The 20,468-nt window shown below is 57.4% G+C and overlaps 1 protein-coding gene across 4 annotated transcripts in view; it reads right to left on the bottom strand.

The window, feature by feature from the left end:
- Positions 1–20,468, bottom strand: part of SHANK2 (SH3 and multiple ankyrin repeat domains 2) — a 458,548-nt gene that overhangs the window by 368,575 nt on the left and 69,505 nt on the right. For all 4 annotated transcript variants that reach the window (XM_044259990.1, XM_044259992.1, XM_044259993.1 and 1 more), the window contains exons 4-6: positions 13,439–13,642; positions 9,909–9,980; positions 7,638–7,746 (exon numbers count right to left, since the gene is read on the bottom strand). In XM_044259990.1, the coding sequence (XP_044115925.1) occupies positions 7,638–7,746; positions 9,909–9,980; positions 13,439–13,642 (385 nt within the window). The remainder of the gene's footprint in view (positions 1–7,637; positions 7,747–9,908; positions 9,981–13,438; positions 13,643–20,468) is intronic.

Here is a 20,468-nt window from a genome sequence, read left to right as displayed (position 1 = left end):
GCCCTACATCATGCCAGATGCATGCCACTCAGAATGGCTCACAAATGTAAGAGCTACAGCGCTGAAATTGTAGGAAAGACCACAGGAGTAAATCTTTGTAACCCTGAGGTAGGCATGATTTCTATTTTAATTGAAAAAAAAAAATAGGATACTGAAAGCACAAACAACAAAAGAAAGAAGAAACACACTGGACTTTATAAAAATTAAAGACTTTTGTGCATCAAAGGATAGCACCACAGAGGTGAAAAGACGACCCACAGACTGCGAGAAGGTATTTGCAACCACATATCTGATTAGGGATTTGTATCCAGAATATATAAAGAACTTCCACCACTCAACAAGAGCACACAACCCCATTGAAATGGGGGCAAAGGATCTGGATAAACACTTCCCCAAAGATATGCAAATGGTCAGTAAGCACGGGGAAAGATGCTTGGCATCATGGGTCATCAGGGAAATGCAAATAAAACCATGGGGACATGGGACATCCACTACAATGGCTGTAATGAACGAGACAGGTGGTGGAGCGTCAGCAAGGCTGCGGGGACTGGAACCTCCCACGCATCGTGGCTGGGATGCCAGAGGGTGCGGCCACATTGGAAACCAATCCAGCAGCTTCTCAAAAGGTTCCACATGGAGCTACCCCGTGCCCCAGAGGTCCCCCACGTCTGTGCATGAGATGGATTAAAAACGCGCCCACTCCACCCAAGAAGTGTGAATGACCCCAGCGGTCCCAACTGGGTTGAGTGGGCAAACAAAAGTGGCCCATCCAACGGAATGTCACTTGGGACCTCATAGTGTGCAACTGGGTCTCCCGCAGAGACAGGAAGCAGTCAGGTGGCTGCCGTGGGCCGGGGAGTGCGTGCAGCATGACCACACACGGGCACAACGTCTCCTGCCTGGGTGTCCTAAAGGCAGCGGCGATGGTGCGACTCTGAGCGTATATTTAAAAACCACTGAACTGTACAATTCTGTTGGCTAAATCCAGTGGCACGCGAAATGTATCTTGATAAAGCCTTATGAAACACAAAGACCAAATCACACGTAAGTTATATCTTAATAATGTTTTTAATGCAAAAAATTATGCACACCTTATGGTATGAACATATAGAATGTATTACACAATAGACACAGCTGAATGTTTTTAGAAGGGAGACAAAGTTTGGGGTTTCTGCCCTGCCCGGCGGACCACTGGCACGTCCTCCGTGTGATAAAAGGACTGACATGTCCTCCAGGTTAAGGGACTATTCATGTGTCCTGGGATTGAACAACGAGACAAACAGATGGCAGAGAGTGGCCGCCAGGCCTCTCACTATCAATGGGGAGGTGACAGCGTAGCCAGGGAAGGGGTGGCATTGGTCTGCGTGGCCGTGGATCGGATTAGAGACCTCAGTGCGCACTCAAGTTGACTGAATACAGATACAGATGGTTATACACAGAAGCATTTGTAGATGCGCGCACACACACACACACACACACGCTGTTGTGCTGGGAGCAAGTGCCATCCAGCGGCGATGAGCACACACAACACCCAGATTCTGGTTCCTATGACCATTCTCCATCCATTCTCCTGGACGGCTGGCGGGCTCCTGGTCTGGGCAGGAAATGCGCAGAAGGAGCCTGGGGCGTCTTCTAGTACCGGATAGTAAGCAAGGGGCCAAAAACCAAGGACTCACATTGATGGGGTCTGTCCAAGGGCCTCAGGGGCCGGTTGAAAGAGCTCCCAGGGGGCAGAGCCAGAGCACTGGGTCCTGACCTAGATGATGAATTCAACACCAGCTGTGCACACGGACAACCGAGGGTGAATGAATGAATGCGGAGAAAACACACACCTGCGCGTGGAATTCCGCCACATGTGTGGACACTCTGTCCTCAAGGACGGGGCACATAGCTCCCCACGTGCTAGCTGTGGGCTGTGCTGAGCAGCTTCCTTCCAAAGAGGACAGTCCGTAAAGGGGAAGAGAGAGGGAGCATACAGCTGAGACCTGACATGCACCCCTGCCGGGTGAGCAGGGCCAGCATCACGGGGCCGAGTCAGGTGCGGAGCACGAGCCCGGATGTGAGGGGAAAGGGCCCTTCACCTTGGAGGCCTCCTCCCAGCCTGACTGTGACGCACACACTGGACAACCCCGACAAGGGGGATGTTCCACAAAATGCCCAACCGGTTCCCAAAACGGCTGAGGTCAGCAAAACCAAGGAGAGCCCTAGAAATAGTCACAACGAAGAGGGTCCCATGGCGATAAGACAACCACGTGCCATGAGGCTCCTGGGGCAGAGAAGGGAGGGACATTAACCAGCTGGGGACAGGGAATGAACCAGGAAGAAAGCATGCACTTTGGTTAACAGCAAACTATCCGGATTGGCTCGTTGATCATAAAATGCGCTCTACTCTGGTAAGACAGGAGCAGAGCAGATGGGCTACGGTGCAGCTGGAACATTCTGGAATATCTTCAAAAGTCTGTAAACCTCACACTGCTCTCACAGAGTCGCTGCCCTATGTAGGCAATGAAGGGACAGCCCCAGGGCTCATGCTGCGGGTGACAGTTTGATGGGACAAGGCTGCTGCTGACCCATTCCCAGCTGGCCCTCTGAGGAGACGCTCCTGACCACAGGGCCTTTGCTCATGACCGTGTGTGCACGTCGTGACATGGGTCGCTGTGAGAAGCACCAGACTGACCTCCTCTCCCCCTGGCCCCCAGCCCTGGTGGATGCTCAATGCCAAGGGCCCCTCCTGCGGGCGCCCATGCCTGTGCCCACCCCAATCCCTTCCTTGCTCGACAGGGGTCCACCCTCCCCGGCCCCATGCACCTTAGGAGTCACCTACAACCCTTGCTGAAACATGACCCTGAACTAACTGGAAGTTCCACCCACGCTCCCGTTTCCAGACAGGTCTCTCGGGACCAGGAAGTGCATGTGACCAGACCGCCGGTGGCACAGTCTAACCGCGGATTTCCGGGCGCCTCCCACCCTCTGCCCGCTGACATTTACGAGGTTCCAGAACCACGTCTGCTCGGACTGCCCCCTCCTGTTTACCCAATGCAATGATTTATGGAAATTTCATTCCGGGGTTTGCGCAGGGGCTACGGGAGCCGAGCTGCAGTGACGGGCACCTCTCGGCACAGGTGACGAACAGGAACCCCACTAGGGAAAGAGCGGTCACCACCCTGGAAACCAGCCTTGCAGGTGGCTCTCCCGGGTGCAGTCCGGACCCATTGCAGGTGCCCGGCAAAATGCACCCCGCCCACGAAAATTCCACTCTTACTCCTCCATATGTTTCAGGATTTGAAAGACGGCTCCCGGCTTTGTTAATACCCCGCGGCTGTCATACCCGGGATTCCGGCAGGTTCGGGAGCACGGCGGGACATAAAAGCACTATGCTAAGTTTTGCTCAGATTGTTACTTTGGTTTCCTTCCTCAGGGCTCAGAATGCCACGTGTCCCAGAGGATCCAACCAAAGCAGGAGATGTGCCCAAGACCCTGGTGGGCAAGGCTTTATGTCTTCATAGGACTGTTGCGGTGACTCAGGAACATTTCCACTAGACAAGGCACGCGACGGTTGGCTGGAATCCCAGCTGCTATTCCCGTGAGCGGGTCACTGCATGGAGAGTTCATCCTTTCCTGGGCATCTCTCCAGCAGAGGGGGGGGCTTCCCCAACCTCCGGCCCCCACGTGCAGCCCAGAAGCGTCCAAGAACTACACGTGGCCCATGTCCGAACATAGTGTTTCCTGCACGTGGGAAGCAAGGTGCTTTCACGTCTCTGCACAGGGGAGGGTGAGGAAGACTGCTTTCTCGCCAGGTGGTGTTCAAAGTCACCCAGCTCAGCGTGGAGTTGCTGGAATACCAGAAGAGGCCACGGGGTCAGAGCCGATGAGGACAACAGTGCAGCGTCTAGGGTAAGAGGGGACGTGAGGCAGCTCTTCCCTCCCCCTGGGACTGCCTGGGGCTGCCACTCGTGCTTCCATCCCGGGACAGGGAGGTGACCCGCTCGGAGGTCACAGACCCTCCACCAGCCAGGGTCCCGGCCATGTGCTACCAGGCACGCAGGTGAGGAAAGAGACCCACCTCCTTTCCCCCCACCGGGGGTGAGAGTGCGGACCCCGTAATCCCAGGGCGAAGAAGTCCGGCTCTGCCTCCCCTGCGCTCAGAGGACACTGGCCACACAAAGCGGGCCAACGTCACCGGACGCACGAGAACTGAGGGAAACGAGGCTTCCCGTGCCCTTGCCACCTCACTCGCCTGTAATCACGTGACTACTAAGTGCCCTGGTCACGCTTGGGGTGACCGACTGTGTCGGTTTGTCTGGGACCAAGGGTATTCCTGAACGTGGGCCATCCCAGGAGAATCGGGACAGGTCGGTCACGCGACCTGTCGTCTGGAGGCAGCCCCCGACAGCCAACACGAGTCATCCCTGTGGCTCCCAGACATGGAGAAAACAACACCTGGAGTTTTCGCTGTACCGCTAACATGACGGGACCTTGCCAGAGACCCCGCTGTGGACGACACACCACACGTGAGACACGAAACACTGCAGTGGGCGCTCCGATGTCCCCGCGCCGTAGGTACCGTCATCGACGGAACACCTCAGACCGCCGTGTCTCCCCGACTCTCCGCGGCCCGGGCACCTCCCCGGGCCGCCCCCCGGCAGGACTCGCCTCCCACAGTCACCGTTGCACACAGACCGCTCTCTCAGAAGGGTCACGGCTTCTCGGCATGTTGGCTTCGGGCGGGAGGACAAGTGGTCCCCGATGTTCCACGTTGTCCACAAAAAACCTGCCCACAGATGATGCAGCAGCTTTTCTGACAACTCCTGAGACCGGGAAGCCGCCGGATGTCCTGCAGCAGGTGGGCGGATAAATAAACCGGGGTCCGTCCAGACAATGGGACACGGCTCAGCACTAGAGAGAAGGAAGCTCCCGAGCCGAAAAGTCATGGAGGAAACACAGCACCTTCCTCAGTGAAAGAAGCCGATTTGAAAAGGCCACATACTGTATGGTTTCGACGCTACAACGTTCTGGGAAAACGCAAAACGATGGAGACAGTGAAGAGATCAGCGCTGCCGGGTGTTAGCAGGGATGCAGGGTGAACAGGTGAACACAGGCGACGTCAAGGGCAGAGAGGCTGCTCGGTGTCTCTGTGGTGATGGACAGCTGTCGTGGCCATTGGATGCAGGATGCTGGGAACGGCGGGGCTGGAGGTTACTGGGGACTCCCAGAGCTTCCAGCTTTCCCCTCACTTCCCTGTAAACCTAAACCTGCTCTAACAAATAAAGTCCACTAATTTAAAAAAAAAAAAAATGGGCAAAGAGGAGATGGGGAAGGTTCTGCTTTCTCGGGGAGCATTAGGCACGACCAGGACAGATCTGCACGTGGTCCATTACGATCTGGCTGCCACATGTCGGCGTCTCTGCTTGACATGTCACACTTGAAAATAAGTAACCGTTTCTAGTCTATCTGTCCAGACAAAAAAATGATTAGAAAAACACACACAACACCCAACGGGACACAGAGCTCGATGGCGCGAGCCGCCGGCCAGGAGCGGAGGTAGGGGCTGCCGAGAGAAAGAAGCCGGCCCAGGCTGCCAGCGGCGTCAAGCTGCAGGCGGGGCCATGGGAGATGGTGCGGACCTCTGTCTGTGCTGTGCGGTTCTAGAAGCTAGGAGAGGGTCTGCCCTGGAGGATGTGTCACTATAAGCCCAGAATCTGGAAGACGCCAGTTCCAGGAAACGAGGCCACGGACAAGGGGACATGTGGGAAGAAGAGCAGCTTGCGGCAGACCCCTGGACTCCCCTACTGCCTGCCCTCCCTCGTGGAATCATCTGGAAACAGCCAGGGACGAGGCCAGGCTGGTGGACATCCAGGTAAAAGGCTGGCCCAAGGAGGGGACCACAGACACGTCACTTCTCTACATGCGCCCTCCACGTGTTACCTCCATGGTCCAGCCACATGTGCCGTCCAAGCCCCCCCGCCCCCCCAGGTCCCATCTTCTGGCATCTCAGATACCAAAGCTGTGGTCAGAAGTTTAATCGAGGAGACAGACGTGTCAGCGGTGATCACAGATCGCAGCACCGCAGCCCGGGCTGGGCGGGGACGGGCACCGCCGGATGGGCCCAGGCGGGGTCTTGCCCCAGCTGCAGGGGTCAGAGGAGCCCCAAGAGATGATGAGAAGTCTCCATCCTTGAGCTGACATCTGCACCTGCTGTGGGCTCAGTACCCGAGCCACAGGGCAGGACTCATGTAGGTAACAGTGGCCCAGGTGGAGGGCGGGCCGGTCTCCAGCAGTGGGGAAAGGGACCCTGCAGGGAGTGAGTCCAGGAGGAACACTACCAACCAACAGGGACAAATGCCCCCAGAGGCCACGAAGTCTGCCTGAGTCCCCTCGCGGCCAGCCCAGCTCAGCGAGTCCCACTGCACAGGCTCCCACCCAGTACCTGTGCTCTGCTTCAGGGGACATGGGGCAGTGTCTGCACACAGCCTGGTTGTCACAGCCCAGACTGCGACTAGGGCCTCGGGTGGAGGCCGGCGAGGCTGCAAACATCCCACAGCCCAGGACACAGTCCCCCCACAAACCGTCCGGGCCCACAAAAGAGTTCGATCCCACCACAAAATGATCAGAAGGTCATCAAAAAAACTAGAAGCTTGCAGACCCTGGGGCTGAAAGGCCACCATCCCGGCGGATTCCAGGGCTGGACAGGCAGGTGCGTGAGGACCTGGACCATTAGCTGGGCCACAAAGCTGTCAGGGCTCAGAGGATGGTGGGGACACGTCAGGGGGAGAGCCAGGCAGAAGGGCCACCACAAAAAGGAAGGCAATGCAGGAGGACAGCATGGATGGGCCTTGAGGGCACCGTGCTAAGTGAATGACGTCGGGTACCGTATGATGCCGCTTCCATGCCAAATCTGAAAGTCCCCACCCCCAACCAAGCAGAGTGCCAGCTGCCGGAGGCGGGTGGGGACGGCACAGGTGGCCAACGGTAGGAATCCCCAGTTACGAGCTGTAGGAGTCCTGACAGAGCACGGGAGGACAGCTAATGAGTTCTCTGTACTCAGAACAGTAACATGTTCCCTGTACCCGGTAACAAGTTAACCAGACCTGTGGTCCTCAGGACACAATGTATCTAATTATTGTATCCAGAGCCTAGCCTGAAACTAACACAGTTAGGGATCTGCTGCATCTCAATAATAGGGGGACGGGCAGAGAGATGAAATAGAGGTCATTGCTCATTTGCAAGTGTTTAAAGAAGGAGAAACTGTCCAGCCCCACAGCCAAAGGGCAGAATCTGGGAACCCCCAGGCTCTTTGGACCCACGAACGATGAGCAGCCCAAATGCCAGCAGGGGAGCGAGACGTGCGCATGGAAGTGTCTCCCACAGCGGGCACACAACGGGGCCACGCGCCTTACCATCCTCCTTCATTCGCTTTCCCAACACGAGCGCCTACTAGGTGCCAGGCTCTGTGCTCGCTGCACAGCTCAGCCGGCCCCTCTCATCCGGAACTTAACCGGGAGCGAGAAAGTACTTTCAAAAACCACGTACAGCGTAGCCATTGCCCGTGCGTGTGGGATCTGATAACAGAGGCACGTTCTTGGACTGAGTCTGCACTTCCGTGAGGCTTACCGACGTCCTCTCCGCCCGGGACCTACCTCCCGTGTCCAGGTCATGGAAATTCGGATCCAGGCCTCGTTCCAGCATTTTGACGATCTTCTCCACCGAACGGTGCTGAATGTGGTCCATAAATTTTTTCAGATTGGTCTAAAGGGAAAAATCAACAAACAGAAATGTCTTCCAGGCCCGGGAAGGGTCCTTCCAGGGTGCATTCCGGCCTTCTCTGTGGAAAAGGAGCTGCTCCTGCCCGGGACGCTACGGACCCACCCGGCAGAGGCTCACGGTATCTGGAACCCCAGTGCCAAGCGTGGAGCAGACACAAAACCCAGCCTGCTGGGATGAAGGTTCTAGAAATCTCTTGCCTTTCACGTCCATGCCAAGACCACAGGACATTTCTTCGCAGATGAAAGGATGAGCCACCTGGGCCACTCTGGAAAACTAGCTTCTAGGGTCTATTCCCGGGCCTCGGAGTCCCTCTCCTGGGAGCGAGGCCCGAGCACCGACATTCGTGCTTTCTAATTTGAGAAGCAACAGCCGCCGTGGAGGGCAGAGAGGGCAGCTGCTCGCTTGGCTAATCCACTTTTCAGTGAACCTGTGACTGCGTGGACAGACACAGGGATGTCTCGCCATGAAGCAATTCAAGGTGAAAAGAGATAATCCCTTCTCATGGGGTCAGAATGACCTGGGGGTCAAGCCTGGTGGGGAGGGATGTTTCCCCAGCTTAGCCCGGTCTCATCTGTAACAGAAACCATGATTTCCTGCCGCAGAGCAGACGGCCCCCGCCCCCTGAGGATAAGCCCAGTATCCAATCTGCCTCCACCTGAACAGGCGATCTCCTGTCGCTGGCCCGAGTCTGCACCCCCTGCACATGGCTTCCACGACACGGCGCGGCCGCAGGGGCTCCGGGGCCAGGCTGGATCTCCACCCACACATTCTACCTACATTCCGGAGCCAAAATTAACAAATGTCCAAAGACACATACACTTGTGCTCACTTAATGTTTCCACTGCTATGTAGTAATTGTTTTTTTCTTTTTTAATCCAAAAAGCATATTTTTATGTACACATCAGAAGGTCATCAAAAAAAACTAGAAGCTTGCAGACCCTGGGGCTGAAAGGCCACCATCCCGGCGGATTCCAGGGATGGGCAGGGAGGTGCGTGAGGACCTGGACCATTAGCTGGGCCACAAAGCTGTCAGGGCTCAGAGGACGTGGGGACACGTCAGGGGGAGAGCCAGGCAGAAGGGCCACCACCAGCCACGTCCGGACACTGAGCTCATCGGTAAGTAATGGTGCGCCACAACTGGTTGAGCACAATATAAATCCCTGTATCTGTTGTGCTACAAATGGGGGACGGAACCAGAGTCAGGGGAGCCCATCGGCTGCAAGTGCTCATGGAGCTCCCAGCACCACGTAAGCTCGCCTGGGCGGCACCGGGGTGGACCACAGGCAGTGTCCAGGCACGTCCCGGCGTCCCGGTGCGTCTCTCCCTGTGCGCCCCCACCGTCAAGCACTCCCAGACACCGGGCATCCTCACCGCGAAGGTGGGTGAGGTCACACTCGAGCCCCTGCACCCTGCGGACACGCACAGCAGCCCCGACGAAGGGGCAGGGGTCCCCGCCGCGAGCCCAACTGCTGACCCCGCCGCTGCTGACCTCAGCCCCCTCCTCCAGGTCCCTGCCGGCCACACCTCTGTGCGGCTGGTGTCAAGCCCTTTAATTGGCTCTGTGGTCACTGTGTTCTCTCCGTCGGCAGTGGGGACTCAGAGTCAGGGGCTTCCCCTCCTCCCAGAAACATCCAGGGGGGACGTGCACTGAATGACAACCCACCTGACGCTGTCCCCATGCGACTTGTCACCCAGCATGGTTTCGTCACAGAGGACAGGACAGCTGTGTTCGGGGGCCCTGGTGGATGCCCTTCTGGGCACGCAGGAGGGCGTGTTCGCTCACGTGGTTTAGTCAGGCCCACACGGGCCACACGCGCCCGGGCAAGGCAGGGACGTTCGCCACCACATGCGTGTCCGATCCCAGCCTGCTCCAGAGCCCCGCCCTTGAGGAAACTTCATGCTCTCCTGCCCCAGCTCCCACCACTTTGTGGAGCACCCCTGCCCCGTAGCAGCCGCGCGGGCCTTGGGGTGTGAGCTGAAGAAGCCCCCCGGGGCACCTGCACATCCCGGCCCCGCCCACTGGCAGGTGCAGTGGTGGTGGCTTCCCAGGAAGAGGAACCTGAGGACCAAGGCGCGCCCCGGTCTGCAGAGACAGTAACGCCACGTGTGAGACGCAAGGCCGTGTGCCAGCCACCCCCGCCTACCTTCGTGTGCAGCTTGGCCAACTGCTTCTCGTCCAGGTTGGCTTGCTTATACACGCGCTTCTTGTATCGGAACTGCGCAGAAACGGAAACAGGAGAAGAGGGGCGTGTGAATACGTCACAAGGTGTTCCAAGGAAACAGCCTCGTCTGAGCGGCTGCGCGGGAGGCTGGGGCCCCCGGCAGCAAACTCCTCCCGTGTCGGGTGAACCGACGGCCTCCCTACCACAGACCCCTCACGTCACAGGAATCACACCTGCGAAGGTCCGTGGACACGTGGCTGGAAAGACACAAGAGCACCCGGGGGCATGGGGGCATCCTAGCCTCTCTCGGAGAAGCCACGGCCGGTGCGCCTCTCGTGGGTGGCGATCGTCATCCTCACGGCCACGCGCGTGGTCCCGTCAACAAACCAGGATGTGTCTTCCACACCCGGCCCTCGGAAGCCCGGGCTGGCAAAGCCGGTGTCCCTGCTGCCATCCCGGGACTCTGGGTGACATTTGTTCACTCAAATCCAGCACCTCCTCAGAGCTGGACATGAATTATTTCACTCTGACACGGTCAGTGCCCAAGAGGAATGTCTGGGTGTCAGTGTGCCTGGAAGCCCAGCACCCATACCTTGTGCCTGGCCCAAGGGCCCGCACCCCTTTGAGGGCCGATGTGGGGGAGCCGCGACTCAAGTCTGGGGAGGGCCAGCCGCTGGCGCGCGCTAGGATTCCCAGGGGAGGCACCTGCTCCGAGCCCAGCCCCACCCCCATCCCGCCAGCTGTGGCCGGACACCTTCCCCGGCTGGGACTGGCCTCCTGATCTGTGGGCGGGGAGGCCTGAGGATGGCCCAGGGGCATCCTGACAGACACCAGCTGCGGGAGACTGGACCCCGCCCTCCACGTCCCTCAGCCCCAAGAGTCTGAACGAGCCCAGAGAGAGGGACGTGAGGGCACAGGGCAGCGGGGACTATCCCGGCACCGTCTCATCTCACATCCCGGTCCCAAAGCTGCCGCCTGACTCTCCTCTCTTCTCCCCTGCACGTAAAAACAGCGCGTGCACCACACACAAAACTCCCTGGTCACACAGACTGAAACTTGGTCTTTTTTTTTTCTTTTTTAAGGACCAATAGAAGCCTGTAGCGAAACTGGAAAGTTCTGTGACGCTCAGGCGGCTCCCAGTTTCAGGACAACGTGGGCTGACCACAGGCTGCAGGCGTCCCTGGTCCTGAACGGAACGAGCAGGTGGGGACCGAAACCCATTTTAGGATTTCTGTTGCCGGTTCTAGATTCCGACAGGACAGCGTGTTCTGTGTGCCTGGCGCCCTGGGCTGTGGCAAGCCCCCTGTCGTCCCCCAGCAGAACTCAGATTTCAGGAGCCACTGAGAGAGATGTCGGAGAGGCAGGCGCTCACTAGCTGACAAGGTTAACGGAACTCAAGTCACGGGGACTTCTGGTTATAAAAATACACTCGGGCTGGGGCGCCGGGGTGGCTCATGGGCTAAGCGGCTGCCTTCGGCTCAGGTCGTGATCCCAGGGTCCTGGGATCGAGTCCCATGTCAGGATCCTTGCTCAGTGAGGAGCCTGCTTCTCCCTCTCCTTCTGCCTCTCCGTCTCTGTCTCTCATGAATAACTAAATAAAATCTTAAAAAATAAAAAAAAAACTAGGGCTGCTACCATCTCTTGGCAGGACAGGAAGTGCTCAGAGGAACATGTCCATTTCCAGAGTCACCAGCATTTCTAGTTCGTGGCCAAAGAGGGATGCAGGTTCTGGACGGCAAAGCCCTTCCTGCTGTTTCCTCCATGTTTCCTAAGCAGCCAAGCACACGCCCCAGAAACCCTCGGCGACAAAGAACTCACAGCCACTCCCACCCCTAAGATAGGGAGTGCCAGGCCCGTCTCACTCGGCACCGAGGATGCCGGGGCGGGACTGAGGCTCCAGGAGATGGAAACACGGAGGTAGGCAACTCTCCCACGGCAAGGAGACTGGCAGCTCGCACAAGGAGTGCTCACTGGAGCCTTGGGCCCCCTGGGCAGGCACGACCCATGCTCCCCCACTTTGAAAGCTGGGAGCCTGGGGCCCAGAGATGTTGGGTGGCAGCTTGGGCTGCACAGCTCCCAGGAATGGACCGAACCCCCCATGGGGCGATGCACACGCAGGAGCAGAGATGCTACCCCGCAGGCCTCTTAGTTCAGCCCCAGTGACACGAGTCCCAGACAGGACAGGGGGAGGGGGAGTGTATGCGTGCGCCTGCCATTCTAGAAACAGCACAACACCCTGCCCAGGTTACTCTGCATCCCCACACTCTCTCATTTGGTTCTCGGGAGTGAGCGGGGGACCAGCCAGATTTGCCGCCCCCAACAGCCTCTTGGATGAAGTGTAGACCCTGGACGTCCCGGTCTTCTTGCTGGGTTTTCCTGGAAATCATCAGTCCCCGAAATGAACCGTTTGTTCACTGCTCCTGGTCTGTCACCTCTCACTCGGGTGTCAGCCCCATCAGACCAGACCCCGACGGTCTCGTGAACATGGTGAACATGCCTAGAAAGGCTGGTACTTAGTAGGCCCTCAGTAAGGGATTTTTTCCAATGGACACCCATTTTACAGATGAGCAAACTAAGGTCAGAACAGGGAACCACAGGAAGCCAAGTGGCGCCACAAATTTCCCTCCACCAAAACGCCCCCCCTGCAGTCTGAATGACATGGCTCTGTCTAAATGGGGTCTCCATAACCTCACCCTTGAAGTCACTCTTGGGCTTTGAAACGTGCGGATGAGGTCCGGCCTTGGTCCATGACCTCTCTGACTTCAGGACGGTCTCATCACGGTGAATGTGATCGAACACACTCAGGCTGCCGGAGGGCGGGCTACACTTCCACACGTGCGGCCTCTCCCCGTCTGACCGGGCTGAGACGAGAGGCATCGCCCGCCGCGCCCAGTCCCACTGTGCAACAGGAAGGACGCCGCCGGCCTCACCGTCTCACCCATCACGTGCAGAGACCGTGTGTAAACCTGCGCATGCGGCTGGCCTGGGGTCAGAGCAGCAGCGGCCGGCGTCACGCCGCGCACGGAAGGCGTCCGGGTGCCCAGCTCGCGCACTGCTGTGTCACGCGGCAGGGCAGCGGCTGCGGCAGCTCCGGGCCCCCTGGTCATTCCAGGGCAAGAGGCTGGACGTCATGCTTCGGGTCACGGCTGGACGGCCCCTGGCCACTGCGCACCCCAGGCAGGAAGACCGCGTCGGGGAGACGGAAGCAAGCCCCATCCTGCACCCCCGGCCCCGCCAGTCCTGGCACCGTGAGCCTGAGTCAGACCCCTCGTGGGTGCGCCCCAAGATCTCTCGCCGACACACTCATCCAGTCCACAGTACGGAAGCAAAGGGCTCGAAAACGGCGCCGCTGTCTGCAACTCCCGACGTTCAGGGCCCCCGTAAGACCCCAAGCTCACTTTTCATGGGAGGGTCATTCCCCCCCAATCCAAATCAAATTTGGAGCGTCGTGACAGTCCTCCCCGCCCCCCCCCCCCAGCCCCGCGCCCGGGCCGCGAGGCAGCAGCCAGTACCTCCAGGGAGGGGACGCCCTTGCCCACGGGCTGCGGGTACTCCCGCAGCAGCCGCTCCTCGTCCAGGAACTTGCCGTCGCGCCCGTTGCTGGCCGGCTGGAACAGCCCGTAGTTCAGCACGTCCTTCAGGCTCTGGGTCAGGGAGCACAGAATCCGCTGCTTAGCGACCCACACGGTGGCGTCCGGGTTAAACCGGATGCACTTCTGCAGGGAGGGACGGACACACCGGTCAGTGGCGCCGCCCACCCCCACCCGGCCACAGGCATCCAGTGGCAGAACCACACCCCTCCGGCCCCCGGCGCTCCAGAATGTCGCTGGGATGGAGACCCTGAGCAAATACAGAAGGACAAGGGCGAGGGTGGAACCGTGGGCTTCAGGGGCCTTGGCTCAGGTCCCCGTGGCCCCTGGGGGACTTTTTTGGTCACCAACACCGCCTATTGCCTTGCGCCACTCCTGCCCCCGTGTGGAGCTTCTCCAATCCCAGGCCTTGTGGCCACAGTGCTGGCCCCTGGCCCCTGCAGCAGTCTGGGTTCGGACACCAACCCACACTTCTCCAACGCCGACCCCACCCCTCCCAAAGCAGAGAGGAAGGCAACAGTGAAACACAGTGTGATTTTAAAATCCTACTTGTAGGGACGCCTGGGTGGCTCACTTGGTTGGACAACTGCCTCCGGCTCAGGGCGTGATCCTGGAGTCCCGGGATTGAGTCCCGCATCGGGCTCCCAGCTCCATGGGGAGTCTGCTTCGCTCTCTCTGCCCTTCTCCTCACTCATGCTCTCTCTCACTGTCTCTCTCTCTCAAATAAATAAATAAAATCTTTAAAAAAAAAAAATCCTACTTGTAAAAACTTCAGTAGCGTAGACAGTGCCTGCAAATCCGCTGCAAACACTTTCCTAAAAAACCTAGCAGGGTGGCTGAGAACCCAAAGGCCTCGCCCTGGCCCCACTCCCAGGTCCCTTCTGGGAGATTCGCCAAATACCAAGGTCAGGTCACATCTGCTTCTAATAGACACTTCACGAGTCTCTGTTTAATTCCATTTAATTCTATTGAATTAAAATGACGTTCTACTGAACGGCCACCAGTAGGAGCTGACGAACTCACTTTATCACCGCGGAAACCTTCAGAAAGGACCGGAGGCTGGGACCCACCGTCTCCCGGGGGTCCTGCGTGCCCGGGATGCAGAGGCCCTTCTCCGTGGGTCTGGAGTCTGGGCCCCCGGGGGGACCCGCCAGGCCAGCGGCTCCCAACAATGAGGAACGTTCAGCAGGCAGCCCCGAATCCCACGGTCCGGGAAACCTGACCCAGGAGGCATGAATGCTCCGTCTGTCCCTTGCCAGTGTCAAAGGCTGAATTCGAGGGTAACCTCGGAGCTCCTCCTGGGGCTTCCAGGCCGGTGGGGCCCGGCTGCTCACGTCAGAGACACCGCAGCCCCGCCCAGCCTTGGCTGAGCGAGGATCTGGAAACTTCAGCACGACAAACTCTATCTGTCCGACGTGACCAGGTGGGACTGCGGATAACTCGCCACTTCCTGTCCCCACTGGCCTCGGGGTCCGACCACACACACCCCCAGCTCAAGCTCCCTTGAGCTCCAGCTCCAGCACCCTAGGAAGGCCTGGGGCCCCACGTGGCAGCCACAGCCAAGGGGTTTCGAGCAGGTGAGGGCAGAGCGGAACACGGGCTGGGATCTGTTCCCAAGGGACCCATGTGATCGCAGGTGATCACGGGTGACCCCAGAGTGCCCACTCCACTGCGGGGAGAGCCGGGGATGCAGAGTCTGTGCCCTGGGTGGGCTCGCCCCGCACAACCTGCGGTCCTGCTCTGAGAAACGTCAAGAAGGCCCCGTGGCAGGTGGAGCACTGACAGGATCTACCGCAAGGGACCCTCCTGCAGCCCGCTCCGACCTGACGCGGTCAGGAGAACTGTACCACGTTCCGGTCTCCCACCACGCGGGAGATGGGTATTCCGCAGAGTCTGTTACGGGTGCTCCCAGGTAAGCGATGTGCGAGAGCACTCACAGAGCACCAGGCGCACTGCAGGGGCGGCCCGGGTGGCAGGAGCCCCAGAACCCAGCCTCGGCCACCGCAGGGCTGCCGGAGAGAACGCCTTTGCTCCTCTAGCTTCTGCATAAAGGGTCCTCTACCAGCGCCGGGGCAGGCATGGGTGGGGACACAGGAGATGACAGAGACAGGGTCTTGCCCCTTAAGGAGCTCAGAGCCTGATGAGAGAATACAGTAATGGTGACGGCGGTGATGATGATGATGACGGCAACAATGGCGGTGATGACAATGACGACAGGGATGACGGTGGTGAGGACGGTGGCAATGGTGATGACACAGCTGTGGCTAAGGTCTCCTGAATCCTCATATGCCAAGAACTACGCTACCTGCATTTAACTTCACCACAACCGTGAGCGACAGTATTATCATTACTACTGCTGCTGTAGATGCAATCGTAACTATACACTTGTGTGTTTATATGTAATCAATACAACGCATGTAATAGATATGTACATTAAAATGGTTATTATGATCAATATAAAAACAATCACTATTATTATTATTCCCAGATGGGGAAGCAGAGCCTCAGACTCTCACGTAATGACCCCAAAGCCACATGTCCGGAAAGTGGTCCAGGTTCAGTGTGAACCCAAGTCAAGTCGGCTCCTGAGTCCTCGTGGTTTAACGGATGCGTTACTTGCTCTCCATACACACCTGGCCACCCTGGTTGTAAAACCCTTGACCGGCCCTGAGAAAACGGAGGATGGAACTTAATGTCCAGCTCTCTGTGGATCAGGGAGACACCGCCTTTGTTCTGAGTTTCCAATTACCTGTTAATCTGCGCCAGGGCTGAGCCCTGACAATACAAGGGAGAAACAGTTTAATCCCCATAACAAAGGACAAAATTTGGGAGATTCTAAATAACTGTTTTCAAAGAAGTAAAATCGAGCCTCTGACGCACCAGCAGCTTTAAAAAACAGACAAAGCGACAAAGCGTGGGGCACGCCGGTGTCGGGGAAGATGCCGGCCGTGTGCGCCACAGACGTAAACCACCACGGCGGCACCTCTGGAAGCAGCAGAGGACGGCTACGGTCTCCTTCCAGCGATGGCCAGGCTGTGGGGGCCCTCGGGAGATCAAGTGCGCACACGCAACAAAGATTTTCCCCGCATGAATTCACGACTGACATGATAACTGGACCCAGCTCCTCAGCCTGACGACGGTGGAACGGTCACTCTGATGGGGCATTTAATACAAAAGAACACGCTGACCGTGAACTTGGGCACACAGGTCAGGTTAGCACATGGGGCATTAGACACCAACGGACAAATCAGTCACTCAGGTGTCACCTGTTGCTGACACCGAACCCACCCCAACCTGACCCCCACCCCACCTCTATCCCTGCCCTAGTCCCCCACTCTTTCTATCCTCACCCTCCTTCTGAATGCCAGTGGTGGGACCACCTCCTATTTCAGAAGCCCAGGAGATGCTCCCGACTCCTCTCTGGTCTGCACCTTCCAGATCAGCCTAGGTTAATCTATGGCCTCAGATGCTTGAGTCCCCATCTGTGTCCCCAGCACCGCCTAGCAGGCCCCCATCCTTTCTCTCCTGGGTTACTCCAGAGCCTCTGCACTGAGCTCACCTGCATGTCTCTCCCATCCCGTCACCTGTGTCCCCTCCTGATCCAGTTACTCAAATGCCTGGGGGCTCAGGGCCTGCCTCTCCCTCAAGGGACACAGAGAAAAAGTGACTCTGGTCTGGACCCTTCCTCCTTGTCAGGACACATCCTGCCTATCAAGGCCGCCCTCGGCCCTTGCCCTGACCCCATACACATATGCACCTGCACGCACACAGACACATTCCAGCAATTCCAAACCCTCTCAGTAACTGTCCGCCATGTCAGGCTGTGGATGTCCCTGTGCTCCTGTGACTGCAGCTAACCGTCCCTTCCCTTCCCCACCTGCCAGCTGCAACCGCACTCACTCTTCCCAACTGGCCAGGATTCACCTATTCTGGCCTCCCTCCAGGTCGAGCTGACCACTGAGTATCCTAAACTGAACTCAGGGAGCTGGTATGACTGCCCATGGAGCACAGCCCATGCTAATCAGCTGAACCCTGCTCCCTCCTGCACAGCCTGTGTGTTGACTGACCCCTGCTCCCTCCTGTCCAGCCTGTGGGTTGACTGACCCCTGCTCCATCCTGCCTAGGCTATGGGTCAACTGACCCCTGTTCCTTCCTATCTAACCTGTGGGTCAACTGATCCCTGTTCCCTCCTGCCTGGGCTGTGGGTCGACTGACCCCTGCTCCCTCCTGCCTGGGCTATGGTCACAGCCTCTCCATCTTGCACTGCTTTCCTATAGGAGGGACAGACCAGCATGTACTTTACCTTATGACATTTCAATAACTATCACTTTTGGATCGCCTGGTGTGACACCCCAAACACCGAGATGTCCAGATTCATCTGAAAACTTCCCTAAGTGTCTGGACTGAGCTGGGCAGCTTAAGATACAGAAATCTTGCAGGTGGACATAACGGCACCTCCGAGACCCCAATCAGAGTGGCCTATCCCTCAGCTCCTGACGAGCAGTACGTACATTCGGTCAGGCAGGGGGTGGGAATCTACAAAATCCCACAATAGGAGCAGGCCTCTGTGGACAACATCAGCCTCGGTTCAAGCATCTGTCCAGGAAGCTCCTAGGGTTCCTTCGGGCCAGCGCCAGCTCTCCTCAGGTTTTCTCAGCCCCCAGAGGCCTGACCCCCTAGCGGGAGGCACATTCAAGCACAGGGAAACCACACACATCTTCTTCCAAGATGTCTGCCCAACCCCACGCATGTGGCCCCATCCCAAGACCCAGCTGACTGGCTCCCAGCTCCACACTGTATGATCTGCAACATGAGAACAAGGGCGTGTGTCTAGTTCTTACCTGAAGCTCTATAAATGCTGGTAGAACTGCACTGAACAGAACGTTCCAGAAACAGAACGCTCCTGGTGATGTAATCCAACATAAGTAGGGTTGGGTTTGGACCTCGGGGAGAATGGTGGCGGCTGCCATGACCGAGGGCTTGCTTTGCACCCAGGGCACCGTGAACACGCTGCGCTGCCTTGTTAGAACACAGCCAAGACCCGGAAAGGGCAGACAGCACATCTGTGGGGCTGTAAGTGGCATAGCTCTGGTCAGCTGGGGACTGACCTGCATGAAGCGCCACCCTCCACTGGTAAGGCTCATGGCCAAGCTCAAATCTAAATGGAAGACAGTGAACGCAGCCTACGCTCCTGCCTGGTCGAGGAGTTGTGGCCTTTCTGCACCATGTGAGGCTGACAACCGGGAATACCAGGACACCAGGGAAAGAACACAGGTCTTGGAGACAGGTGGAGGCAGACACCCAGTGTGGGTCTGCCACATACGCGGTACATATCGTTTTCTAGAGCTGTGTTAACAAAAGAGCACGGATGGGGGCTTAAACCACGGGCATTCATTGTCTCCCAGTCCTGGAGGCTGGAAATCCAAGATGCCTCCATGGGCAGAGCTGGTTCCTCCTGAAGCCTCTCTCCTTGGCGTGCAGATGGTTGGTCTTTCTCCGTGTCCTCACGGGGTCATCCCTCTGTGTGTGTCTGTGTCTGGATCTCCTTTTAAGACAGCATTCCTGGGGCGCATGGGTGGCTCAGTTGGTTAAACATCTGCCTTTGGCTCAGGTCATAATCCCAGGACCAGCTCTGGGATCAAGTCCCACATGGGGCTCTCGGCTTGGCTGTGGAGTCTGCTTCTCCTTCCGCCCCTCTCCCTACCTATGCTTTGTCTCTCAAAAATAAATTTAAAATCTTAAAAAAAAAGATACCATTCCCATTGGATGAGGTCCTGCCCGAGCAACCTGATTCCACCTTAATCATGTTTTAAAGACCCCCCCCACATTATACTCACATCTCGAGGTGCTAGGAGTTAGAACTTCTACACAGGGATTGCAATGGGGGGACAACACAGCCCATAACACAGTGAACTTGGCCAGTCTCTGCCTCCCATTATGCGCCACAAACTCTGGGTGGGCCATACCAGTGTTGTCAACTAACTCACACAATCCGCAGGTGACCAAAACCTTTGTGCTCTGGGGCCATGTGCCCAGCGATGCCTGAGTGGTCGGCCTATGGGGACAGAAAGAGGCAGGAGCTGGACAAGACTGTTCCCTGATTCGCAACAACAGGACATGAGAATTTTTATGGGAGAGAGTCAACGGCTCTCCACATCGGTTCTGGGTCCTATACAATGGGGGTGATGGCAGGGGTCGTTCTGTGAGATCGCACAAGGGTCCAGGAGACAGAGCTTGAAAGACTGTAAACACCCTACTGTGTAACATATACATTGTTACAGTGCAGCATCAGGGGGCCAAGGAAAGGACCGTCAACCACGCAAGGTTGGACCACAGGGACTTCCACCGAGAAAAAGTTTAAAAAAAAAATGAGAGGAAGAGCTGCCGAGGCATTTGTGGGGGAATGGTGCCAGGGGGACTCTCCCCGCAGAGGGAGAATAAATGTCCCAGCAGCGTTCAGCAAGAACTCAGGATACGCAGAAAGAAGCCCAAGCTTCCGAGGGCATCACCTATTGCGGATAAGTGCATTTTGCACCGAAAACTTCCTCCAGGCCCCACTTAATGGTGCATTTTATTTTATTTTATTTCACTTTTTAAGATTTTATTTATTTATTTGACAGACAGAGAAACCACAAGTAGGCAGAGAGGCAGGCAGAGAGAGAGGAAGGGAAGCAGGCTCCCCGCTGAGCAGAGAGCCCGATGTGGGACTCGATCCCAAGACCCTGAGATCATGACCTGAGCCAAAGGCAGAGGCTTTAACCCACTGAGCCCCCCAGGCAATCCCCAATGGTGCATTTTAAAAGAGCCGCCATAAACAGAACGACAGGAGCGTCTGCAGGTGAAGTCGGGCGTGGTCGAGCCCTTCGGAGCTGCTCGGGCACCATGTGCAGACCTGCACGCCTCGGAGAGTCAGCCGGCACCAAAGCAACCCAAACCCCAAACCAGCTTCCAA

This window comes from Neovison vison, chromosome 7 (genome assembly GCF_020171115.1).
Source record: "Neovison vison isolate M4711 chromosome 7, ASM_NN_V1, whole genome shotgun sequence".
Classification (NCBI taxonomy): Eukaryota; Metazoa; Chordata; class Mammalia; order Carnivora; family Mustelidae; genus Neogale; species Neogale vison.
Note: the sequence above shows the minus strand (reverse complement) of the source record. Positions and strands in the feature narration are given on the sequence as shown.